Here is a 26,448-nt window from a genome sequence, read left to right on the forward strand (position 1 = left end):
TTTTTCAATTTTAATAATTGAAGTGGCATTTAGAAACCCTTGTTAAAAGCAATTGAATAAGGGTAGTTTTACAGTTTTTATGGAAGTTTACGCCAAATGGGCTAGCTTCGAAAATCAATTAGCCAACTTTAAGCTCGATCATCTCGATAGCTCTAAATGGTTCGTAAGTATCATTTTGTTTGACGCAGTCTCATTTCAACTACGGTAATGTTGTTACCAACAAATGCAGTGGACGCATTTATCAAAGAGTTATTGAGCATACCGGTACTTAAACTGCAAAGCTATTGATGCTCACCACAGCACGTGTACCGGTAGCGTGCAGGTTTGGCAGCGTCAAACACACCTTTTTTTACTAAACGTTCAATGGTGAAAAAACTAAAAAATATATAATAGCACATTTCGACTAAAGTATCAAGTGCGGAGTTTTACTAGTCGAAATTCTTATGTAGTCTGACTAATGTTTTGTCACGCGAGCCCTCAACGTCGTCGTGCGGCGATTTCCTCGCCTGCGTCGAAGGCACAGCATGAGCTTCTATTTTTGCACTTTGCCACACATGGCTATATTCGTGGAGTCCATCTAAGCCAATTTTTTGCCTCTATTTGAGCGCAGGTGGTCGTTGGGAATCAAGTAGACGCATGCGTTGCGCGTTACTCCGGTCGGTAATGAAATCCTTAGTCTGCAATTGGCTCATGCGTCTCTGTTAATAGTAATTAATAATATATCGCTCTCAAGGCATGTGCTATTATGATATTTTAAAAATACAAGAAAATGGTTTTGCCCCAGTTTAGCCACGTGAAAGCAACTAACTTCGAAAACACCGTCCAAGTTAGGCGTTTAGTCGATTCCTCGCTCCATTTACTTGTGGGCGGAATCTACCGGGCACTTATCAGGTTTTACCAGATGGGGCTACGTTGATGGGGTACGTTTAAGATTTTGAAGTGATTACACGACAAACTCTACAGTTGGCATCTACAATCGCACGCATGCTAAGGACCCATTACGGTAATAGAGCCTTTGCTAACGCTTCTATTGCTGCTGACTCGCTGTTCTTAATCTCTTACGCATAATTGAAGTCACCGTTTGCCATACCAATTGACTACTCCGCCGCTTGCGCGCGTTTGGCGTCACGCCAGGTACCGCTAAGACGTCTTCGCACTGGTGAAAAGCAAGTACGGCTGCTTCGGTGGTAATTACTCGTGTGTCGATATTGAGAGATACTGCTTGCTAGTACTAGAGAGCACCAGTATGACACATGCGCCAGAGCGCCGTGGTACAAACTGTGATGACATCGGTACCCATTCGATGAGAAAAGGCGCTGGTACATACTGTTCGTCCGGTTCGACGGTTTGTCCGTCTGTCATTGCTGTTCATTTACGGGCTGGGTGGGCCCTGGGGGGTGTTCAGGACCGATGTTTGAGGTACGACTCAGCCGGAGATATGTTCGTTGGTCGGACAGTATCAGGTTTGCCTATACTCGATGCTGATTTTGCTACCTTACCACCAAGATTTCGAGAAGGGTGTGAACAAGTGGAGTCGGCCAAACTAATTGCCTTTCGCCAGCTACCCCAATGCGCTCCCTAATTGGCGAATTTGCGCTGGCGTCTATTGTATACCATCACGAGTACTTAAAGGAAAATTTGCCTGAAAATCATCCCGTCTTTCAATCAGCTTTAATGAGGGGTGAATAGATTTTGCACGAGCTCAAAACGTTTATCAAATGTGACGTGGCCAGTGGAGATGGCAGCATTGCAGCCACTGGATCCCACATCATGTTGTGTTATTATCCGAATTCCGATCATTAAAAGCCACAGTCGAAAAGCAGCGCACAGATCAGCAGAATTTCGTTAGCGATGTAGTTGCTGGTGTTCGTTCAGCTCTTGATGACGCAGCAGATACCCGGGGTACTCCGAACTGTGCCCGAATTGCAACTACATTACTTGGTTGCCTCGAGAAGGAGGGTTATCTGCGCCATCAACCGGATCCGGGCGACAGAGTCGGGTCTGGCACAGTCACAGACACAACAACGGCCACAACGACGGCTGATCGAGCCATCAGCATAAACTACGCACTTCACAGCTGGGGAGGAAGCTTTCACGCTTTTCCTGAAGGTGTAGCACTCCCCGAAGGCACGGCTGAGCAAGCATGGGTGTTCTGGTGCTGCGGGGATACATCAAGATCTCTACCACCGTTTCGCAGGTTTAAGAGTGTCGATCTTAGAGACTCTAAGCAGAAAAACGACCATCAGACCTCAAGTTCTTAATGGGACTGGTCGACGAAGCGCTTTACGGAAGAGATCATACTGGTCGCTCCCGGGAAATACTTGAGTTGCACTCGAGTCAACACCATACACCAGCCAGTACAAGCCTACATGGATATATCGCTTATGTAACAACTATGAGCAACATTATGAGGGAAAATGACATCCAATAGTACGCACCGATAGTGAGAATTGGACAAATCTCAGGCATCAGGGGGTTTGCGTATATGTGCCGAGGATCTCTTGGGCGAGTCGTTTTTCACGTGGGCGAAAAATACTTTTAGGGCATCTTCATCCCACTCCATGTGGCTGTAGCATAGAGATACTGTATTTGCGGCTCGAGATATTAGGTTCCATGACATCAGGAGAAACGCTCGCGCGAACATCATCTCGCGCGACGAAGATTTTATCATTTCCGCTGCAATGCTACGGTAGAGACCGAAAGTCATTGGATCTTTGCCAACCTTAATCGAGCCATTCCCACTGCTAATTGTACCCGCAATTCGATGTTGCAAGCCTTTAAAATGACAGCTCAGCTCGCGCTCTAGCTGAGGAGTCATGATACAATGGTAGTCGCGAAAAAGGTTGTACAGTGCCGAGCGATGCTCTGCGTAGGTTGAGAACGAATGAAAACCGCTTTTGCTTTTCATGGACAATATCAAAGCTAAAAAGTCAGCCGCCGTGACGTCGTTAAAGAGAAGCGGGGGGGGGAGGGTTGACCGGCACAGACGAGAGTGCAGCGAGAATTGACGATTTAGTTGCATCGCCCCTGCAATCAAACTGCAGCTCGTCGCGGAAGTCGGCAGCAATTAGAAACGACTTGTGGTGCAGCATCCAAGTCATTATTCGAGCGGTAGAGTCAAGGTAGGTAGCACGCGACTTTGTCGTAGTGTACTAGCCCTTGTGAGGACAACTTCTTCGTCCAACTCGGCAAGGTTGATCTCGTCGTTGGCAGCCATCGAGTTGTTCGCAGGGGGAGCTATCAGAGTGACCGTTCGGCGACCTCTTAAGCTTGATCACCGGATAGCTGTCCGGTGATTTCCATTACCCTGCAGCAATTGTTATTATAACTACAGTTTTGTAAGGCAGCTGCTGAGAAATTTGAAAAATACCGGAAGTTCGTCCGGTGATTAAATAGTCAGTGGCCTTGAGATTTTCGGTAATTTCCAGGTAATTAGTGGTGTTAGAAGACGACTGGGCGGATTCCGTGAAGGCTGGAGACCAGGCAATGGTCGCGGGGATCTTGCTGTGGACGGGGAAGCCGTGCACGATGGGTGTGACGGGGTCACACAGCACCTTTGTAACGGGGTTTCATGGTGTGGAACACACAGGGGTACGAAGTACCCGGAGAGTTAACAAACTCTCAGTACATAAGATGGAGAGTTAACAAGATCTCTCAGTACGTTGGCTGAAAGCCACTCGGTATGCATTTGATTAGGTTTAACTATGCTAGATAGTTAAACAGATACATTTACCCCTAGGCGGCTTGGCCGCAATAATAGTAAATAAAACACTTCTGGTTTTGAACATAAAAGTTAAGGTATTAACTTTGAGCCCTGGTCTGGGGCTGTAAGTTTCTTTGGGTAAGGAACTTAGTATTAGTGACTCTTTGAGTCAAACGTCTTTCTCTGACGCTAAAGCTACGGCAGCCCCCGCTGCACTTGGTAGCACTTGTAGTCAATCCCGCTCCTGAGTCGGTTGACTATATCCTCTGCGAGGATGGAACACCCCGTGTTCGCGAATTTGCCCCCCGGCGCAGCAGGACGCACTTACTAAGCTTATGTCCTTGCTTGGCCCGGAGGGCGTGGCTCATCTTGCATCGCAAGGTCCAGAGGCGGTCACCGCCAGGCTGGAATCGTTCTCCCGCTACGAGAACGCGCTCTTGGAGCACGTCCAAGAGAAGATGAGCGCCGCAACGGCGGCGGCGTCGATGACGCGTGAAGAGTCTATGAGACTGAAACCGCTCATGGTGAGCGTAAAAACCTTCGAGGGGAAGGATGGGGAGAATCTCCTTCTCTGGACCCGTGAGGTCGAGATGGCCATGGGATCGGCCCTGCTCCAGTCTGAGCATCAGCGCGTGGCGCTGGCTATCTCCAGGCTTGGAGGTCGCGCTCGCGAATGGGCACTAACGTGCGGCACGTCTGTTGACGCTGCATTTCCCACTTGGGATCAGCTGAAGCAACAGCTTTCGCGCGTGTTCGCGCCGCCTAATCAGGCGTACCGTATCCGGTCAAAGTTCCTTGCTACCCGCCAGGGTAAGAAGAAGTTATTGGACTATGTCCAAGAGTTGAGAACTCTTATCGCCGGAATGGCGGCGGACCCTCTTCCGGAACTGGTCAGCGTGACCGTGTTCATGGAGGGACTTCGTGTGAGCGCAGCTCGAACGGAAGTGCTCCGTGTACACCCTAACTCTTTCGAAGGGGCGGTAATTGTGGCATTAAATGCTGAGCACAACTTCAGGTCGGCTCGACCTGGTTGGAGCGCTAGTAGCGCAAGCTCTTCGAGCGGTCCAGAGCCGATGGACCTCAGCTATGCTGAAGATGAAGAAGCGGAGCTTCTTGCTGCGGAGCAGCGTGCCGGCATCCGCCGATGCTTTGTGTGCAATAGCACTAAGCACGTGAGGGCCTATTGTTCGCTGCGCAAAAGCGCATGGCTCCGGCGAGCCAACCCTCCGGATCATCGCCGGGAAACGGCAATTACCAGTAGGCGCGGGGCGGCCTACTGGGGAAGAACTGAGTTCTGTTGTGCCTCGAAGAGGTAGAGGACAACGGGGCTCAGCCCCGAAGAGAGCTGAGCTCTCTTACGAGAAGAGTGTGTGCAAGCCGGGCTTGCTGGTCGCTCAAGCGAACGTGAAGGGCTTTGCAAAGCCATGGAGAGTCTTGATTGACTCGGGAGCCTCGGGCAACTACGCCCGTCGCTCCACCCTAGAAGAGAATCAGCTGTATGCTGAAGCACTGGAAGTGCCAACGAGAGATACGATCTCTGTCCGTCTCGCGACGGTGACACTGGTAACTGTGTCGAAGGTCTCTGTCGACCTTGGAGTGAAGTTTGAGAACTTCGATAGCGTGGAACGCTGTTTGGTCTTAGACCTGGATGCGAGGTATGACCCATCCTTGGCATGGCATGGCTGGAACGCCATGAGCCATGGATCGACTGGAAGTCGAAAACGCTGGGTGCGTCGCACCCTGCTCCTAGTGGAGCTTTGGTGAGTCATGAACCCACCTCTGCTAGGAAGCAGAAGCGCTTTTGGCGCGAGCACGAGGTCGAGGCGGCCTTAGTGCTGGACATTGGTATGTCCGAAATTGTTAGCAACGAGGTTGCTGTTTGCCCTGAGGGCGTACGTGGTGCGGCACGTTATCCGCTGAGCGGTGCAGGTCAGGTCAATGACCAACTGCTGGGTCCTGGTGAGGACGAGCGCGGAGTGGCGCGTAATCCACTGAGTGGTACGAATCTGGTCGATGACCTACCGCTACGTGACCCGAGGGTCGCGGTCGAGGCATCATGGGCGTGGCCCAGGGGAGGTGAAGTGACACCTAGTTCACTGTGTGAAGGTCAAGGACCGCCTGGCTTTCAGCCGAGTGTCTTGCGAGACACTGTATCCTCTTCGAGGAGTGATGGTGCTGCTGCACCCGGTGGTGGTGACGGAGATGTCGCCACACCGCCCTCATCCGGCCGGGCTCGGTCGCGGAGGGAGAGGAGAAGAAGACGCAGGGCGTCTGTGACGTCTTCGACGTCGGACGATGTGTCCAACGTGACGAGCGGTGATGCTCCACGTGATTGCTGTGAACAGTTGTATACACTCGTGATCGGAGTGACGGGGAGGTAGAAGGCGACATCAACCTTGACACTCTGCCCGCTGCAGATGCTCTGCTAGAGCTGGACGAGATGTCCATGACCGAGTTTGGCGAAGCCTTAAAGGCAGGCGAACTAGCCGAGGTGGTCCTACTGGGACCTGAGGAGGAGTTAAACTCCTCATCCGTCGTGGACGACGCGGTCCTAGAGGACACTAAGAAGGCGGTGAGCGCAAGAAGTGGATCGGCGATCCTAAAAGATCCTTCGGATCCCTTCTACCCGTTGGTGAAGGAGTATGGAGACGTTGTCTCGAAAGACCCACCGACGGGCCTGCCTCCGGATCGAGGCGTGTGTCATGAGATTGACCTGGTTCCTGGAACCAAATACTGCGTAACAAGGCAATGTCCTTTGCCGAGAGAGCAGTGTGACGTCATTGACGCATTCTTCCGTGCGAAGAACGAGGCAGGGATGGTGCGTGAGAGTAAGTTTCCGCACTCGACACCCACGTTCTGTGTCCGAAAGCCGAACGGCAAGTGGCGCACTGTTCATGCTTTTAACAGGGCTAAATGCGGCACCTATCCCGGCGCAAACGCTGATTCCTCGCAAGGATGTTCTGCAGAGCAACATGGTAGGCTGTACGTTGTACAGCGCGCTCGACTTGGTCGATGGATACTACCAATTGCTCATGAGAGCGAGCGACATTCCGCTGACAGCGCTGAGTACTCCGAGCGGTATGCTCTGGGAGTGGCCGGTGATGCCCCAGGGGCTGTTGAACGCATCAGCAACGTTCAATCGACCTGTGACGCAGTTGTTTAGGCCCCACCGGGCGTACGCTCAAACGTACTTTGACGATATATTCGTCTATAGTCGTGCCGAGCACGGAAAGTCAGACGTGGAAAAATCCACATTGACCACTTGCCGAGCGGTGCTCGAAGTGCATGCGCACTAATAAGTTGTATGCCAACTTTGGATAAGTGCGTCTTTGGCGCGGAGGAAATACCTTTCCTCGGGTGCTTCATTGGGAAGCGAGGCTTAACCCCTTAGTTCCCGTATGTTTAGCCGCTAAACATAAGAGGTGTATAGCTTCTTTCAGTTTTTTTCGGCATCTATGTTATGTTTAGCGGCTAAACATAAGAGAAAAACTGACTTGGGGTTTGTATTGAACAGATCTCAAGAGAGCGCAGGAAAGCTCAATACTGAAGTCAAGACAAAAGTGGGAGCCTAAAACGGCCGGATGCACAGGCTTAGGGTAGCTGGACCGGATTCCTGATTGAACGAGATAAAGAGAGGCGGTGTCACCCACCACCAACCGGTGGCCGACAGTCACAAAACTCTCTCATACTTCAAAACGACCGCGGGGGCAGCAGACCAGAATGGTGGCGACGTCTGGCAAGATGCCACGACGGACGCTGACAGCGGAAGAGACCCGGTTGTGCAAGGCAGCCCTCAGTGACCGCCACAAGCGTCGCCTTCGTCGAGACGACGAGAGGCAGTCAGCAGCAGAGCCAAAGCATGGCGCTGAGGGGCGTGCGTTGAAGAAGCAGTCTAGGAAGAGGGCGATGAAACTTACGACGACAGCCATGGAGATAGCAGAGTCTAGAGGTCCACATATTGAGCCGGCAGCACCCAAAGAGACAGAAGCAACAGCGAGTACGGACGAAGCTAAAGAGGTAATACCTGTTGCAGAAAATGAGGAAGATTCTGTGGAACCAGAGGTGGAGGAAGTTGTAGCAGACGTGGTGATGGCTGTGGCTTCAGCTGTGGCTTCAAGTGCGCTTCTAACGCCTGTGCGAGATGCTCAAGGCGCTGTGGAGACCTTGCGCCCCCCTCGGACGAACAAGCAGGCGCCGGTTACGCAAAGATCCCCGAAACGACGCCGCCGCGTCCTACAAGACAGTCCAGAACGCGAAGCTCAAGCTGAAGGCACCATAAGTGACACCACAGACACCGGTGCTGCGTCAGCTGCCCCGCATCTCCCTGTCGCCTGCGTAGTCGACGGTGATCCTAACATCATGGCGGCTGGTGCACGTGAGTGCACTGGCCTCGGATCAGAAGAGGAATCTGGTCCTGATTCAGACGATGACGACGCGGACAGTGAGTGGGAAGGAGATTGGGAGCTTGGAGAACTCTCTGATGAGGAGTTAGCCGATTGCGTTGGAACTGAACTACCGGACACGTTCTGCAAGTCGGTGGCGATGAATGCGGCGCGTTTGGCGGAGATGAAACATTCTGGCTGGGAGTATGGTAAGTTATGTTGAACGCTATCCAACATACGCAACTATTATTCCGTCGTTGTCTAACATAATGTTAACATTATCTAACTCACTTTGATGTGCTATTTGTAGACCAGTCCAAATTTGGAGACAATCCTACGTATGAAGACTTTTACGACGGGCCTTATGGACCATCTGAGAGCGTCCTTGGAGTGGCTGAAGACCCACTGGCGCTGTTCTTCTACTACCTACCGCCAAAATTGTGGAGACAGATTGCCGTCGAGAGCAATCGCTACCACACGCAGTCGATACCGGGTCGTGCGCAGGCGATTCAAGCGAAGCAGCGTCGTGGTGGTGGAGAAGTAGAGAACCTCGCAGATATTCGTCGGCGACTAGCACGTGTGAAGCCGATAGAACCGTATGAGGTTTTGCGCGTCATCGCGCTTCTCATTGCAAGGATGCTGTCTCCAGTGCGAAAGGGGATTGCTGCTCACTGGGAGTTGACACCGGCTGGTGCGTTGCCAACGCCACGCTTCGGCAAGTACATGTCCCGCAACCGGTTCTTCCACATAATGGGATACTTGCACTTCTCCAACAACAAGTCGCCTCAAGCTAGCACGGATCGTGTATGGAAGATTCGGCCGGTTATCGAGGTTTTACAGCGTACATTTGCGCGCGGCTACAAGATTCCTCCTGTCATTAGCTTTGACGAAGCTACGCTGCCTTCAAGATCCCGCTACAATCCTACCAGACAGTTCAACAAGGACAAACCGCACAAGTGGGGGACCAAGGTGTTCGTGGCAGCGTGTGCAGATACAGCTTATTGCATGAGGTGCGTTCAAGGTGGCAAGCTAATGCTTGCCACTTTTTGTTTTGGTCTAAGTGCTTATGTTGGACGGGCAAACATCCACATTGTGGAGAATTTCCTAATCCAACATATTTATTACTTTTACTAATATCGTGTGCGTTTGTGCGACTGTTCAGATTCGAGGTGTACTGTGGTGCTAAGAGTAATCTCCGGACTCCGATTCCTGCTGATAATAATTGCGGCGAGGCTGCCGTACTAAGGAACATGAACGCGCTGTGCCCGCCATCACCGACCTCCCCGTGGCGTTTGGTAATCACAGACCGGTTTTACACGTCGGTGAAGCTGGCGTTGGAGCTGTTGCAGCGACGGATGTACATTACGGGTACGATCCAGACGCGTATGGCAGGGTACGCGAAGGATGTGAAGACTGACAAGTCTTACAGAACCGTGAATGGTGTGAGAGAGCTAGTACCACCACAGGGGACAATCAAGCTGGCTGAAAATAAGCTTTTTCCGCAGATAACCGCAGCAATGTGGATGGACCGCAATCCCGTCCACATGCTGAGCAGTGGTGGCAGCAGAGAAACAGTCAGTGTCAGTAAGTAAGCCTGTGTGTTTATATATATGTATCATTGCTCACTATTGTGCTTTTTTATTGTAGTGCGGCGTATCAAAGGCCAGATGAAAGAGCTACCGGCACCGGAGCTGGTTCGTGACTATCACCGATACATGGGAGGTGTTGATGTGCACGACCAGCTCCGGATGCAACGCTACAGCGTGCAGCTTTCGTACAAATCACGAAAGTACTACAAGACCTTGTTTCTCGGATTGCTGGACATGGCGTTGGTGAACGCCTTTATTGTGTATCGACACAACCAGCGTGCCAATGGGCACAGATCCCCGAAGCATTCCGCATTCTTCGAGACACTCATGGAACAACTACTTGCTGTTGATGAAAACTCTTTCGCTGAGATTGAGGTAAGTTGCTATGATGGGTTTGGCAACATAAATGCATTTACTAATATGTGTTATGTTGGTTATGTTTCCTATTCTAGAAATCCACCTCCGCTGAGGAGCGTACAGCCGCTTCACCTGCACGAGGAGCGTCGCCAAGACGGGAGGAGCAGCGACGTGGCTCAGACCGCATTGATGATGGCCACGAACTGGCGGAGAACCCAGACAAGGCCGACACTGAAACCGGAAAGAAGCGTCGCCACAGAACCTGCAAAGTGTGTGCTATCTACAAGGTGGTGCCGCGGAAGTATACGAAGTATTACTGTCCAGAATGCTCTGCAGGGCCAAAGAGGTACGTACATGCTGTTCATGCTTGATACTAACACGGTGATAGCGCTGACTGTAGGTTGTGCCGCAGGAAGTATCTCTGCAACGTTGTTAGGGAGGAAAGGGAGCGCACGTGCTTTCAGATATGGCACCTCGACTGGAGGAACGGGAATGACATCCCGAGCCGCTTGCTACGCGACCACAAGATACGCGACCGAGCGCCAGCGGAGCGTCCAGGCAAGAAGCGACACCGCCGACGTGATGCGAGCGGCAGTGAGGTGTGCGCGAGTGAAGTAGCAGCGGGTGGGTCCGACGCTAACGCATCCGGCGATGCCGATGACCAGGCCCCGAACAAAGACGCTGCTGCAGAGGGGGAGCAATCGTAGTGTGCGCCGTTTGCGTGTGCAATCAAATGAATAGTGGTTACATTGATTTGCTTCTATTGGCTATTTCTTCTTTACTTGACGTGTGCAATGTTACACAGACAATGATCTCAATAAACAGGCCATTTACAATGTTGCATCAGTCATCTTATGCAGCAGTACAACTGAGAAAATCCAACATGAAACAGGAATATGTTGGATGTGCTCATTTTTATCCATTAGCAACCCTGCACTATCCATTTGCATAGCTGGACGAAATTCGGGGCCATACAAATTCCTATATTAAATTATGTTTGAGCTCCAACATAAGATCAAAATAAGGGGTTAAAGCAGGGTCCTTTTAATATAAAAGGTTAACGAGACAGCCGTGTTTGCGTTTGCCGCGGCCATATACCACTTGTAGTACACGCTCAACTAGGCGTGCAGCCATCATTATCATCGATACAACCCGAGGCTTAAACATCGCAATCTGCTGATACGCTAACAGAATACGAGTGATGTAGAGGGCGAGTTATCACAGTATAGTCTGGTTTTAAGCGAGGGAAACCCCACATGATTGTAAAAACCCTACAATATTGGATGTCAGACTAAACCTACTCGAAAACTTCATTGTGACCTTCATTGACAGTCAGCTTATTCTCCAACTTCCGCCGTCGTGCAACTCCAACTCTCAAAGTGAAAGGATGTCCAAACACCCCGCCACGCACCAAGTTTCCAGTCTACTCGAATCGAACTTTCAACTGCACAGACACGAGTTGCCGAAACTGGAAATACGGTGCAAAGACCTCTCGGTAATTGTCGAGTCTGAAGATGAAACTTCGTCGGGGTTGCCGTCTCTTTGGAAAAGCCTCACGAAGGTTGCGACCACATTCACTCGAAGGTCCACACAACGACGCGTGTTGAGCCAAGTAAACGCTGTGGGACACTCACGCTCGTCCTCGGTCAACCAGGATCGGGAAAGTCAACATTCTTGAAAATGTTGAGTGGCCGACTTCAGAATGTCACAGTGAAAGGTGCAATTTCGTGCAGTGGAAACAAGTGTTGCCAAAGTTGCCGCAACTCGTTGCATACGTGCCACAGAGTGACCAACACTTTCCTTCCCTTACGGTGCAGGAAACCCTCGAGTTTGCTGTGCTGGAGATGCGTCATCGGACGGGACCATCGACCACCTTGGGCTACAGACATGTCGAGACACAACGATTGGCAATGACATGGCTCGCGGCGTCTCTGGAGGGGAGCGACGTCGTGTGACCACTGGAGAAATGGTATTTGGCGCGAAATGTATCGTCTTGATGGACGAGATCAGCACTGGACTCGACAGTGCCACAACGTTCAACATCGTTTGAAACAGCGCGAACTTGCCAAGAATCAACACAAGACGGTTGTCATGGCGCTCCTGCACTGAGGTTTTCGAACTCTTCGATAGCATCTTGCTGCTAAATAAGGGTGAAGTTGTCTATCACGGACCCCGACATCAAATATTGCCATATTTCCAAGAACTTGGCTTGTTGTGTCCACAAGACGTTGACGTTGCCGACTTTCTTCTGGATATCGGTACCTACCAGCAGTGCCAATATGAGCACATACAAACTGCAAATGCTCTTTCTACCCGAGTGCCAAAATTGGGGAGTGAATTTGCGGGTGTTTTCAGAGAATCCTCAATTTTCAGGAATACACTGAGACTTTTGGAAATCCCGTGTAGTATGCAACAATTCTGTGACGCCATGCAACATTTGATGCAACTACCAGCATTCCGACAATCATTCTGGTCTAGCACCAGGATGTTAGTTCGTCGTCAACTGACGATATCCTTTCGCAATAAACACTTTCTTGGTGTTCGAGCGTTAATGGTGGTATTTGGTGGCGTTATTTACGGGACAACATTTTCCAAGTTGACCTCACGAACGTGCAAGTGACAATGGGAATTGTGTACCAGACTGCAATTTTCCTGTCGGTGGGGCAATTGTCTGAGATCCCCTCGTTCATGGATGCTCGTGAGGTTTTCTACAAACAGCGGAGTGCCAATTTCTATCGCACGTCTTCGTTCGTGATCGCGTATCTTACGGCAGCGTTTCCTGTGATCGTGTGCGAGAGCGTTGTTTTCGGGTCTTTGGTGTATTGGATGTGTGGGTTCGTCGCGGAGGCTGGACCGTTCTTGGTCTTCTTACTGGAGATGATTCTATCTAGTGTGGCTTTGAGCAGCTCCTACGTGGTGTTATCTATTCTGTCACCCAATCTTGACGTGGCTCAACCGTTATCCACGCTCTCCACTGTCCTTTTCAGCGTATTCTCGGGTTTTGTGGTTCCTATGACTCAAATACCAGCGTTATTCTCGTGGTTTATATTGGGTGAATCCAGTGACTTGGTGTGTGCGTTCAGTGATGGTGAGTCAGTATCGCTCCTCTGTTTTTGAAGGGTGTTTCAATGGCGATGAGAACTATTGCGAACAATTCAACACAACCGTAGGAGGATATTTACTCACAGTTCAACGTGCCGTCAAGCGAAGTGTGGGTCTACGGTGGTTTAGTATACTTGGTACTTGCCATTGTCGTGTTCGTAGCTGCTGCAATCTGTATCCTCGAACATAGAAGATTTAATACGTCAGTGGTGACAAACAACGTTGCATCGAGCAACATCGAGCGGTCGAACAAGAGGAAGAAAGCGCTCCAACTGCAGCTGAAACAGCAACATTCGAACACCGGAGATGTCGACTACTACTTCAAAATTGGGTCTTAGCACAAAATTTGTATCGGATACTGCCATCCACATGGAGAAAAAGCCGTTGAAACGGGTCACTTTGGCTTTCACGAATCTCTGGTATTCCGTGAAAACTGCGGACAAGACGGTTGATCTTCTTAAGAACGTAAATGGGTACGCGCTCCCAGGTACAATGACGGCGCTGATGGGGTCTTCAGGTGCCGGTAAGACCACGCTGATGGATGTCATTGCCGGTCGGAAGACCGGGGGATCAATTCGTGGCGAAATCATGCTGAATGGCTTCGTCGCCACTGAACGAGCTATACGACGGTGCACCGGGTACTGCGAGCAACAAGACACGCACTCGGAAGGCTCGACAATCCGTGAAGCGCTCACATTTAGCGCTCTGTTGCGTCAAGACAGCAGCATCTCGATGGACGCCAAACGCGAATCGGTTGAGGAGTGTTTGGATCTTTTAGGATTATGTTTAATCGCTGACCAAGTAGAGCAGATGAAACGCGTGACTATCGGCGTGGAGCTGGCTGCACAGCCCAGTGTTCTCTTCCTGGATGAGCCAACAAGTGGGTTGGATGCCCACTCGGCCAAGATGATCATGGATGGCGTCCGAAAAGTGGCAAACACTGGACGCACGGTCGTGTGTACAATTCACCAGCCATCGTCCGATATTTTCTTCCTCTTTGACAGCTTGTTGGTGCTGAAACAAGGTGGCGAAATGGTGTTTTTTGGCAATTTGGTCCATTCTCTTCCGGATCAACGCGAATGTGGACAATTGATCGACTATTTCGAGTCGATTCCGGGTCTTCCTGGTCTGTCGGAAGGCCAAAATCCAGCCACCTGGATGCTCCAATGCATTGGGAATCAGGGAAAACATTTTGACTTTGTGCGTTATTTCTACCGAAGTCGAGAGTATTTATCTCTCTTGCACGGTTTAAACCAATTAGGAGTCACGAAGCCGGCACTTGATCGATTCTCAGAGGTTACAATGGACAAGAAACGTGCTGCAGCTTGGAGGATCCAAATGGGTTCATTGATTAGACGTTTCTTCACATTGTACTGGAGTATAACCTTACGCGTCTTGTGATTTCGATGGGGTTTGGCGTATTCTTTGGACTTTTACTCTTTCGTGGAAATTACACTAGCTACCAAGGAATCAACTCGGCGGTGGGTGTGATCCTCATGACAACGCTTAGCCAGGGCAACATTTCGTTCTACAGCGTGCTCCCGTTCACTGGCAGAGAACGCGCTGCCTTCTATCGAGAAAGAAACGCACAAACGTACAGTGTAGTGTGGTATTTCTTGGGGTCGACGTCAGTGGAGATCGCATATGCCTTCACCACAGGATTACTCTTCTCCGCAATCTTTTATCCTATGATGGGGTTCACGTCGTTAAGTACGAATCGGTTGTACTGGGTCAGCGTGTCGCTTTTCGTACTGGTGGAGACGTATCTCGGACAATTTCTGGTTTTCGCTCTGCCCACACTCGAGTTGGCGACAGTTGTGGGGGTTCTTTTGAACTCGTTCTTCTTGCTTTTCTCCGGCTTCAATCCTCCGGCTGCGTCCATTCCTAACGCGTACAAATGGTGCTGTTACATTTCCCCCCATCGATACGCACTGTCGATCCTGGTTGCGCTCGTTTTCGGTGTTTGTTCGAAAGAACAGGGCGAGAACGAATCCTCAGTATTGAAGGAAAAACAACAGATCGGCTGCCAAATCCTCGAGGACGCCCCGCTCTCGATTGGTCGAATTACAATTAAGGACTGCATCGAGCAAGTCTTCAATATCAAGCACGACGACGTGTGGATTCACTTTGAGTGCCTGCTCGCCTACGTAATAATTCTTCAAACATTTTCGCTACTTACGCTTAGATTCTTCAATCACCAAAAACGATAAAAATCGATCCACTCTTTATACAAAAATGTAACTATTATTACGTTTTACTAAGACCGCAGCTATGCAACACTTTTTGCTTAAGACTATCGGTTCTCCACAAACGAGTTGGAGGACTTTCCAACGGGAAAGCATTTGATACTTCCAGTGTTGAAGTACATGTAAGTACTAGTCCCTTCCAGTGGACAGATTCGAGCAGTGGAACAAGCTTATTAATATTTTACGCTACATCTATTCCTACCAGTTTGCTTGCGGCAGCGTTAACTGCTAACAAACAGTTGTTGCGTCGTGCTCAAACGTCATACCATGTATTTTATCCATAATACACGTAATGCATACAATAATACTCATCGGCTACAATACATGTAGGTACAAGTACTGTACGTGTACATGTACGGCAAATCCTCCAATCCTTCGCCTATCTGTTTAACGAACAACAGCACGAATTTGTAGGCTGTCTTGCTGTACATGTTTGTACCGGTATGTGGAGGGTCTTCCGTAGGCAAGTCATTTTAGTCATTCTGAAATTCCCTTTACGCCGCCCAAGTCATCTCAACGGAAAATGCGTACGTTTGTGTTGCCACTGGCGGTGATTGCCAGTCTTGCGACGACCACATTAGCAGCAACCGACGACAACTGTAACGGACCCAATGATGATACCGGTATCCCAATGAGTGGTGTCACTGCTGGTTCCTCGGGGCAGTGCAGTGGTCCAAATGCGAGGACTGAGCCTCCATCAGGAGCTGTGGTCGTCGACGCCTCTGGTGCTTACAACGGGAGCTTCAAGACCGTTGTGGAGGGCGTTGCCAACCTACCAAACTCGACGGCAGGACAGACGCTGTTCATATTCCCGGGCGTGTACAACGAGCAAGTGTCGGTACCGAAACTGGCAGGACCGCTGCTACTGCAGGGCTACACGTGTGACACAACTTCGTACGCTGCGAACGAGGTGACTATCACCCAGGCGAAGGCTCAGAAGGACATCCCACCTGAGATCGAGAACAACCGCAACTATCTCACGAGTACGTTGGGTCTCAAGTCGAGCAAAGTGAAGGTGTACAATCTCAATGTTGCCAATACCGTGGGTAAAGTCGAGAAGAACGGCCAAGGGGTTGCTATCTATGCCGATGGGGCCGACTATGGCTTCTACGCCTGCAACTTTACCGGGTACCAGGACACTGTGTGTGCCAACAAGGGTCGTGAGCTGTACGCTAAGTCGTACATCAGTGGTGCTGTCGACTTTGTGTTTGGCCAAAGAGCCATGGCGTGGTTCGAGTCTTGCGACATTGAGTCGATCGGAGAAGGTTGGATCACTGCCAACGGCAACGCCAACGCTACCGTCACTTCCGAGTACGTTTTCAACAACGCTCGCGTGTTCGGCAATGGCTCAACCTACTTGGGTCGTCCGTGGCGCCCCTTTGCCCGCGTGGTGTGGCAGAACAGCGAGCTGGGAGACATTGTTAACCCGGAAGGTTGGGCGGCCTGGGACGAATCTACCAGTACAGCCGACGTTTACTTGAAGGAGTTTAACAACAAGGGACCCGGAGCAGCAATCGATCAACGGGTGGCCTTCAGTGGACAACTGGATGCGGCTGTGGCGATCAAGGACATCCTCGGAGAGAACTTCGAGTCCGAATGGTGGGTTGACACCACCTTCTTGTGAGGTGTAGGCTTTGAGATACAGTGGTTACCCAGGAGAGTACACGAATCACAGCTTGACCTCTAAACTTATGTAGTTGGGCAGTTTTTGTTTGTTGAGATGTACAGGTAGCTGTTTTTTTATCTCTCCTTCTTTCTGATAATCGAGAGTATGGGTACAGACGATCCTCTCTGTACTGATATCCCCGATATTAAATTCCTTGGAATACAAACTTATGATCTCTCCTAGTAAATAGTAATACGACAGGACGGATATTGTTATGTAGCGGTACGTAACAATCGATTCGCTCCGTTCTGTCAAAGTCGATTGAAGAATGATAATAGTGACATCTGCTGTTTCTTCCTAACAACAAGAGGTGGCAAACGTTCAGATCCATCTGCATTGCATGTTAAATGCAATGGAAAAGCGTTTTTCTGGATTTTTTTTGCCATCCAGTCGGGAGCTATGAGTCTAACTCGGGACAGCGAACCGAGCGGTGCAATTTTAGAGTTAGGGCTTCCAATGTTATGGCTTCGAGTAGGTGTTCCTGCTTCAGGATTTTTCTAATCGTTGTCGGTGATAAAGCGCGCTGTAGCTGAAACACGTTTTGAGCCCACAACCCAAGCTGGACCTGGCTCAATGATGGATTGTCGGCTTTGTGTCGGCAGATCTGTCGTCGCTGTGCATTTGTCAGCCTGTTTCACATTGCAGTGTTGGGCGGGGAATTGATAAATGCCACCGCAAACTGGCACCAGTCGAGCCAGAAACGAATCGCAACGCCGGCCGCTCGTCATCTCAGTGCTGTGTTTGCCGTATATTGACAGCTCCGATTAATAATTCCTCTTTATAGTAGTAAAACGATGATATCAATATAGAGAGGTTCGTCTGTACCTCGCTTTCGTAGGCACTTCAGTATTAATACACGTTCACAAATTACAATAATTTATCTGAGGTTTCTCTATTACTACTAAATCTTACTCGATGAGACTACTTTTAGTAAGAGAATCGATACTGTAGGGAATAACAAGAGGTATCTGAACAGTCTTTTTACAATGGTGTTCGTTATGATTCTTTCCCGTCTCTACGACAGGTTGCTTGACAAGATTATATCAATGTTTCTTGGGAAACGCAGGATCTTTAAACAGGTTTGGTAGACCTGCGCACACGAAGAATCTGAAATTCCCGTCCGTAGTTTGCGAAAATATCCGTTGGGGAACTCAAGCTGCTTAGCAAAAAGAGACACCAGTAAATCGGGGATTTCGTCGATTACTCCAGTTTCGTGAAACGCTGCACTTCAGCCGTGAGTGCAACACGGTCGACGGATGGTAATTCCGTCCGTGTCGAGTAGTCTTCGTGTAGTCGGGGATATCAGACTGGAAACAGCAGTAGAAAACCACCGTTCGTGTATCAATATCTAGTTTGTAGGGATCCACAGCCGTACAGCAACGATAGTAAATAACACGACGGCATGGTAATCTCGGGGCTATGTAAAAGTCGTAGTCACGGCACTGGTGACTTTGAATAATTGTGAAGGTGTTCACAGCTCGCAACGTCCACAGTGTCGCTTCTTGTAAGTGTGGCGAAATCAGTATAACCATGTAGTCACATCGTTTGAGCAGGTGATAAAATAATAGCGTTTCAGGACCAGCTCCCATTCCATGATTAGCCAATAGTGGAGCTGTTCGGCTAGCTGTTCCTAGTTATACGTTCCGAATATCACGGTAATGGTTTCTCCTAAAATATCTTTAAAAAAACGCAGATGAAAAAAAAACTGTGGGTAACATATAACAAACTTTATTCTGAGATAACGTTCGAGAAAAGTAGCAGGACCAACGCCGACTCCAGCATCTGAAGAAATATAAACTGCGAGCCAGTATTGACAAGCACAATTTTTCCAACACTACACAACGGATCCACAACAAGCGACAAAACGCTCGTTATTCTCATTTACGATATCATGATGAAACTCTGGAGTCATTCTGACCCTAGTACTCAAACTTAAAACTTAAATAAATTGACTTGAGCATTTGATACATCTGTTAAATAAGATCTAACGGAAATTATCGATTAACTCCAATATTTTTTTTTATTCTAACGTCTCATCGTTTGAAGATAACCACCTTTCGAACATCACTTCAACATCCGACCGACATGACCTTCTACAAGAATTTTATGAGGGGCCAAGGTTTAATGGTGCATTACACCCCGCAATGCAACTGATGCAGTAGTTTTTTAGGATCGATTAATGGCTCTTCTGAATGAAGAAACAATACGATGACATTGTCTGCCAGGCGGGGCCGTTTTTAGGTAGTTTAAAGATAAAATACTAACTTTGTTTCAGTGAGGTTACTCTTGGTAAGTGTGAAGGTATGCGCTGAGGTATTATTCGGGTAGAGGGTATTATTCGGGAATTTCCACACATTGGATTGTCATACCCGATATAGTGGGGTTTCTGTGGCGGTTTACAGCATCAAGACAGTAGATTGGGAGCTGGAACTCCCACTAGCGACAACGTGTATTGCTCGTTATGTTACTTGTTTGATACTGATGCTAGTGCGCGACTGAACCATTCCAAATTGTCCTATTCCAACGTCATTATTAGGCACCTTTCGAATAGGCACCTTTCGAAGCCTGTGTATTGCCTCCCATTCCGGGCAGTCCAGGAAGTCCGTTTTGATAACTCCACACGAGGCCAAGTTCAAGCACGCCATACTTCAGCTTGCACTTAGCGCAGGTGATGAACCACATGCTCCCATATCGCCAATGTCTTTCTTGTGATCGCAGTGCGATTCGCACATGCTCGCTGCTAGAACAAAACATCCAGCGTAATACAGGACTGCAGCTAATTGTATACAATAATGTGCGTCACATTACTGTAAAGCCAATAATGAAGCAACTGCCCTGCACACAACTGTAAACCTAGAGCTTTTCCGTGTGAAACACGGCTTTATAATAAAGACGTGTACTAAAGAAAGAATAATTGTGCTTAGCTACATCTCTATTTTTGATTCTTTCTTAATTTAGGGCTTAATCTACGGACATCGAGAACGGGATGCTGGCGCTATCGATGTCCTGAACGTGATTTAAGTCTTACCCGCGTTTCCGTACCTGTTAAGCGCTAACCAGGTTTTTCGCGACGACGTTTTTTGGAACCAGTCTTTGTACCTCGCAGCAACTCTGGGGTTCTTAATTTCGGCAAATTCCGGCGGTCCTCTGACTTTGTGAACTAAAGAGAACAGTCTCTGTTCAAAGAGCGGCGTCCACTTCCATTGAGTGTTCGGTGTAACCCGGAGCGTCAGTCCATAAAGAATTGCCTTCATATAGAATGCAAACCTCGATAAAAGAGGTGCCGCTCGCTCTTCATCATCCGGGTTGAGCACTTCCATGTCCATACTGCTGTCGTCGCCCCGCAGACTTCTCTTTTCGCTGACGTTGACCTCAGTGGGCGAAGAGCGAATCGTTGGCGTCGAAGCGTACTTCCATTTAATAATCTTGGTCTCGCAGCCAGGAATATCGAGCGATACTGCCTCAGTGGGTGCAAAAAGCACGACCAGAGTTGAAAGCTCCGTCAGCAATACCAGGCGCATTGGCAGATGAGGATGTCAGGCGAGGTAAATTCTGAAATGAGCTCTCATTCCATGCCTTTGAGGAGCTGATCGTCTGTAAAGTAGCCACCGAATCAGATCACTATCGCATGGGGTGACGGATTAATCAAGCAGCTTTAAAGCAAGATAATAATAAATGCTTCTGACATTGCTTTAGAGCTGTGTTGACATGATCTGCCCCGTAATCTGGAAAGGCTTTAGCTTACGGAAATCGAGGTGTAATACCAAGCTGAACTGCAGCCGAGCGGGTGCGAGCGGGTGGAGCCGCACCAGACCCGAGTAGTAATTGCGCTGAAATGTTTAGAGGGGATTACCACAGCGAGCTGCACTGCAGTGTTCATTTACTGCATTTCGCTCTTCATTATATCGCGATGAATCGAAGCACGGAGGAACTGAAGCAACGCCTGCCACACGTAGCACGCCAAAGAATTGGGTTACCGAATGACCCCCACCGAATCTCCGTAATCACGATTTTCTTACTGTACCCCCCCCACTGGGCCAGCCCGCCAACAATTGGATTACAGTTTGATCCTCAACAAATCATCGTAATAACGGACGCGCCCTATTAGAGTCCGGACTATATTTAATAGTGCCGCCCGAAAGTGACAGAGAGGACTTTAAACGGGTAAGGACTTTATTCCTTGCTGAAATGATTCGTGTACCAGGTTAATATCGTCTAACGCATCATCTAACTCTGAAAGATATCAGATCGACGTCTTCGTTCATTTGGTTCCTTCGACCACTTTTCATGAAATTTTGCGCCTTACTTATCGTGCTTGGATATAAACCACGACGAGGGGTCTCTCGAGAAGCCTGCTATTTCAACGCTCCGCATGATTGTAGCCTCATCCGTGTCTCGCCACGCGCGGAGGCCCCAATCGCAAACGGTGTCAACACTTGGCATACGTGGGTTACCAAAGCGAGTGTATTCGACTAGGTCTGACTCTTTCCAAGCGTTAATCTCCATGTACAGTAGGTCCTTGAAACGACATCTTTAATCCACTTGATCACCTCTTGCTTACGCCCAATGCTAACTGACTGCCTTTGATGAGGCATTATTGGAAATGACGGGAAAGTGTTTCTCTCTGTAGAATGGATAGTCAGCAAGTTGTAATAGCAGATTTGGTAGTTTTTTATAAGGACTCTATTCAGGAGGGGCTTGTATTTAATAGTGCAGGCATGTAGCACCCCAAGTCACCTGCGAAGACACCTGCCAAAGCACCTGCCAAGTCACCTCGGATCACGCCTACAAAGTCAGCTGAAAAGACGTCTGCCAAGTCACCCACCAATACGCCAGCCAAGTCGCCGGCTAAGTCCCCCGCCCAAGCTCCTGCTAAGGGCCAGACGCCAAGAAAGAAACGTGCGCGTAAAGAGGTCGCTGCGTCTCCTATACCGTCACTACGTCCACTACGGTCGTGTACTGTTCGCGCAGCAGAAGTAGACATATCTGTTGGTGATGACCGTTTAAGCTCTGGTGACGAGGACGACTTCCAAGTCGATGAAGGCGATGAGTCCGACATTGAAGGTACAAGTGAAACTTCTGCTGGTGAAGAGGAAGAAAACACCAGCGATGAGGAAGATGCAGTCGATCTCTCAGCGGGAACTCCATTCGACCAGATGAACAAGGACCAGCTGAGCGAACACGCGAAAACAGGCTGGACGACCTACTTCGAAGATTCATGTGAGTGCTTTCGTGTACTATACAGGATAACGAGTGTCCTTTGCTTCGGCTATCCTGTACTCGACACTAATACCCATATATCGTTGCTATGTAGGCGCTTCCCTTCAGCTGGCGTCGGCAGAGCTTACACGCTGCTCCGCCACACCTACGGAGTTGGCTACTGCACTTGGAAGGATTGTTTTTCCTGTTCCTGCCTAAATCGATGTGGATGTCTATCGCTACGATATCAAATCGGTACCAGCTTCAGTATCGAACGCAGGCAGCGGACGAAATAATGGCACGACAGCGACAGCTCAAGCTGAGGCGACCTGAGTACAAGATGAAAACTGTACAGCAAGTCCAGGCTGAGCCACGATCGTTCAAGCCAATACAAGCGCATGAGCTGGTACATTTCATTGATTTACTGTGTGCCCGACCCCTTTGCCCGCACCGTGAGAAGCTGTCGAAGCATTGGACGGTGGATGTACAAGGCGCGGTTCCTAAAGACCCATTTGGGCGATACATGTCGCGAAAGCGATTCGAAGAGATCGTACGATTCTTGCATTTTAGCGACAACAGTCATCCTGACGCTGTCAAGTTCAAGACGTGGAAGATTAAGCCTGTCGCGGACACGATCAACGCAACGTTCAAGCTGGGGATGACAGTAGGGCAACGCCTTCGAAGAAGGAATGATACCGATGAGTAGCAAGTTCAACCCCATGCGGCAGTTTCTTCGAGGAAAACCTCACCCATGGGGTACTAAGTGCTTCTTGACTTGCGATGCAGAGAGCGGGTACTGCTACAGGCAATGGATCACTTAGTCTACAGAACATTGTATTATCCAGGTACTAAGTAATTATGCTTGTGTCTTATTCTGTATAGGGCCGAGATATACCAAGGAAAGCTCAACAGTGACTGTGCAGACCTGAACCAAGGCCCCAACGCTGTGATCCGTAATGTTGAAGAGGTGCTGGAAGGACTACCAAGGAAGCGTCTGATTATCACCGACCGTTTCTACTCAAGTGTGCTGCTGTCGTCTATCCTTCTACAACGTGGACTCTACTATGTCGGCACCATTCAAACGAATCGGCGAGGCTACTGTAGAGACATTCCGTACAAGCAAGCTAAACGACCAAAGACGATGGCGAGAGGGGTATACCGGATTGCACAGTCCAAGACTGAGCCGAATTTGATTGCAGTGTCATGGATGAACAACCGTCCTGTACACTTCATTGCTACAGGGTGTAGTATCCGACCGACAACCCTGTCAAGACGCGCAGGTGCTGAAGTAGTTGACGTGCCAGCTCCTCAACTCGTGAAAGACTATCAAGATGGTATGGGAGGAGCAGATATTCATGACCAACTGCGCTTGCAAAGATACTCGATTCAGGAAAAACTTGCTCTTTTCTTATCCTGTATTATACATGACAATATAAACTAACGGTCGAATGTTTTCCTGTATACTACAGAGAGCGATGAAAATGAAGAAATATTACCACACAATCTTTCTTGGGTTAGTTGACATGGCGCTTACCAACGCATACATCATCTATCGACGTATTCAAGGCAATCTTGCTCCCGGTAAAGCACCTCCGACACATGCTGAGTTTCAGCGGCTGATGCAGACTGCACTACTCAGCATTGGACCGGCTGACTTTGCCGGAGACTTGTCAGTTGAAGCATTGGCAGACACTCCGGTTTCCCGCTCGTCAGCTCCGCGCTACACGCTACCAGCACAACACACGACTAAACAAGTGAGCGTATTTCGCACAACACGTGGAAAGGACGGGACCTACTCACAGAAGCGCCGTCAATACGGCTGCAAAGTGTGCTCGTTGCTGCGTCCGGGCAAGAACCCGTGGGAAACCACGTTTTACTGTGTGGAGTGCTCTGAAGTGAGGATGCGGAGCGTGGATGACAATACCGCCGTTGGAAGAGGGAAGGTGTATCTATGCCAAAAGGTGCGGCAACATGATCCTAGTGGACCTACAAACTCGGCCACCTGCAGCCAGATATGGCACGATCTATGGCGGGGAGGAGCGACAATTCCTCCCGGTCTCAAGGCTATTCGGCTTCCTCGTGCTACTAGAGCAGGTGCGCAACGTATAGACGACGAGCTGGAAGGTGACAGTTGTTGCGATGACGGTTCCAGCGTAGGGTCGGGAAATTCACGAAGCACAGCGAGCGCTACGAATGCAGGACGCTCTGCAGAGAATATTTGTGAGCAGTACAGACAGCAGTGATCTAATCAATCCTATGAATAATCAAATATGGAATGAGTGCAAACTCTTTGTGAGTGATGGTTTTTGTTGATATTTAGAAATTTTCCCTGTAGCCGATTTGTGCGATACAGGATATTGTGCCATATGTTAGAGCCACCATTTTAACTCTTACCCTGTACTGCACAGAGTAGATAGCTGACAGAGATTGTGAGCTTGGAAAAACTCCGCAAATAATAAACCAAGTCATTTTCTTACCCTGTAGATTACAGGATAATTTCCGCCCGAAAACGCGGGGCTAGAGGGGTTAGAAATAATTTTTCTAATGATCTTGAATCATGATTCTTGCTACAACCTCTTTATTATTGTTTGTTATCACTGTATCTTCACCTTTCACCCAAAACAACCTGCACTTCTAATAACGTTAACCCCTTGACCGCGAAGGATTTCCAGTGCGCCCACCTCCCTAAACCCTATCGTTGTTAGCGTGTATGTCGGGAAAGGGTTACGATAGTAAATCTAGTATATTAAATATCGTGTATATTGCATAGCCGCACTCAAACCCAACACTTACGATGGTAAAAATTTACTATCGTGTATTATTCAATCTGAGAGCTCTCTCTGATACAAGCTAATTAGTTATCGTGTCCGATATAGGAGCAAAGAAGAAATAACCATGCGTCAGGGCCGTGCGATCACTGGATATATTTGTCATAATATAGACTTCAAAAGCAGCAGCAGAATTTCGGACACATGCAATACTGAATTCAAGTAGCCACAACAACCAAAAGCAGCTGCTCACGATGTCGTTTCCTCGCGGTGACGTCTCTTTGGCCGAGGAGCGCTGTCATCCGCGTCTTCACCCTCCCCGTCACTAGCGTCTTCACTTGCTGACCCCGCTGCTTCTGCAGAGCTCGAACCGGGTCTCCGAGCGCGAATCCTCTTTTTCTTCTTTGAAGGTGAAAGAAAGGTGCCATTGCGCCAGCACTTGTGCCAAATCTCAAATCAGGAGACGGCTTCACCATTGATTGCGTGCTTGACTTTGGTGCACAGATACACGCGAGCGGTTTTTGGCTGCTTGGTGCTAGAAGACAAATTACATGAGCTGCAGTAAAAGGTGGTCTCGCCACCTTTCGCCTCGTCAACCCCCTTCATCATCGAGCACACCTTACAAGCTCTCTGTCTGCGCTTCCGGCCCTGTCCGTTGTTTCCCTCTCGCCACTCGTCAACCTGGGCACGTGCGCCCGCTGCCTCACGGATGCCGGCGTCTTTACTGGGGTGCCCTCCATACTGCACAGGGTGCTCCTGTCTGACGCCTGTAGGTGCACCAGCTCTGTGTGAAGCTGTTTCATGAACTTGACGTGCTTGAGTTTTGGTTTACCTTCGTTTGTGCGACGACGGTTGGACACTATAAACGAATTTACGATAGCGAGGTCAACGAGCCCCAAGAAAAGCGACTTGTAGTATTTCTTGTACTTCAAAGCAAGCTGTAGCGAATACCTTCTTATAGCGTGTATAACACAGGATTAGAAACAAATTTATCATGTACATACAGGGTAGTAATCCTTGCCTTTGTAGGCGGAGTTGATCATGTACATCAACTCCGCCCATAAACGCCTGGTAGTCCTTCAGTATCTTTGGGCAAGCAACGTCCACCTTTTCGCCTGATTTCTCTCTACGCTGAACTCGATCTTGCTGAGCGCTTCCACCAGCGCAGAGTAAGTGAACGGGGCGGTTATCCCACCAACACACCATCTTGACGCTTGGTACTAACGTTGACTCGGTAACAGTGTAACTGCCACGTAGCACATTAGCAGGACGCTTTTTCTGCTTCATAATGATCTCTTTGCACAGACCGCGTCTGTTAGTCATCACCGTCTCAATACTGTAGAACCCCATCGCTAAAAGCTGCATTGATAATGCAGGCGAGGTGTAGAAGCGGTCGGTGACGATTAGCCGCTTCTCAGTAGTTTCACTGGGGCGAA

The 26,448-nt window shown here is 49.2% G+C and overlaps 5 protein-coding genes across 5 annotated transcripts; 3 read left to right on the plus strand and 2 right to left on the minus strand.

Moving 5' to 3' along the window:
• Positions 1-2,461: 2,461 nt before the first annotated feature.
• On the minus strand, positions 2,462-2,908 carry PITG_18903 (uncharacterized protein; the record flags this gene model as incomplete). Its single annotated transcript, XM_002997134.1, has 1 exon — positions 2,462-2,908. The coding sequence occupies one exon, from the start codon at positions 2,906-2,908 to the stop codon at positions 2,462-2,464; it is 447 nt and encodes a 148-aa protein (XP_002997180.1).
• Positions 2,909-11,946: 9,038 nt separating this feature from the next.
• PITG_18905 (uncharacterized protein) lies at positions 11,947-12,081 on the plus strand (the record flags this gene model as incomplete). The annotated part of the gene is made up of 1 exon (XM_002997135.1): positions 11,947-12,081. One exon carries the CDS (start codon positions 11,947-11,949, stop codon positions 12,079-12,081), a length of 135 nt encoding a protein of 44 aa, XP_002997181.1.
• A 572-nt stretch (positions 12,082-12,653) lies between these two features.
• On the plus strand, positions 12,654-15,343 carry PITG_18906 (ATP-binding Cassette (ABC) Superfamily; the record flags this gene model as incomplete). Its single annotated transcript, XM_002997136.1, has 3 exons — positions 12,654-13,119; positions 13,651-14,333; positions 14,513-15,343. The coding sequence occupies 3 exons, from the start codon at positions 12,654-12,656 to the stop codon at positions 15,341-15,343; spliced, it is 1,980 nt and encodes a 659-aa protein (XP_002997182.1).
• Positions 15,344-16,010: 667 nt separating this feature from the next.
• On the plus strand, positions 16,011-17,003 carry PITG_18907 (pectinesterase, putative; the record flags this gene model as incomplete). Its single annotated transcript, XM_002997137.1, has 1 exon — positions 16,011-17,003. The coding sequence occupies one exon, from the start codon at positions 16,011-16,013 to the stop codon at positions 17,001-17,003; it is 993 nt and encodes a 330-aa protein (XP_002997183.1).
• Positions 17,004-20,062: 3,059 nt separating this feature from the next.
• PITG_18908 (secreted RxLR effector peptide protein, putative) lies at positions 20,063-20,566 on the minus strand (the record flags this gene model as incomplete). Its single annotated transcript, XM_002997138.1, has 1 exon — positions 20,063-20,566. One exon carries the CDS (start codon positions 20,564-20,566, stop codon positions 20,063-20,065), a length of 504 nt encoding a protein of 167 aa, XP_002997184.1.
• Positions 20,567-26,448: the final 5,882 nt, after the last annotated feature.

The sequence above is a fragment of the Phytophthora infestans genome, genomic scaffold (assembly GCF_000142945.1).
Source record: "Phytophthora infestans T30-4 supercont1.86 genomic scaffold, whole genome shotgun sequence".
NCBI classification, from domain to species: domain Eukaryota; phylum Oomycota; class Peronosporomycetes; order Peronosporales; family Peronosporaceae; genus Phytophthora; species Phytophthora infestans.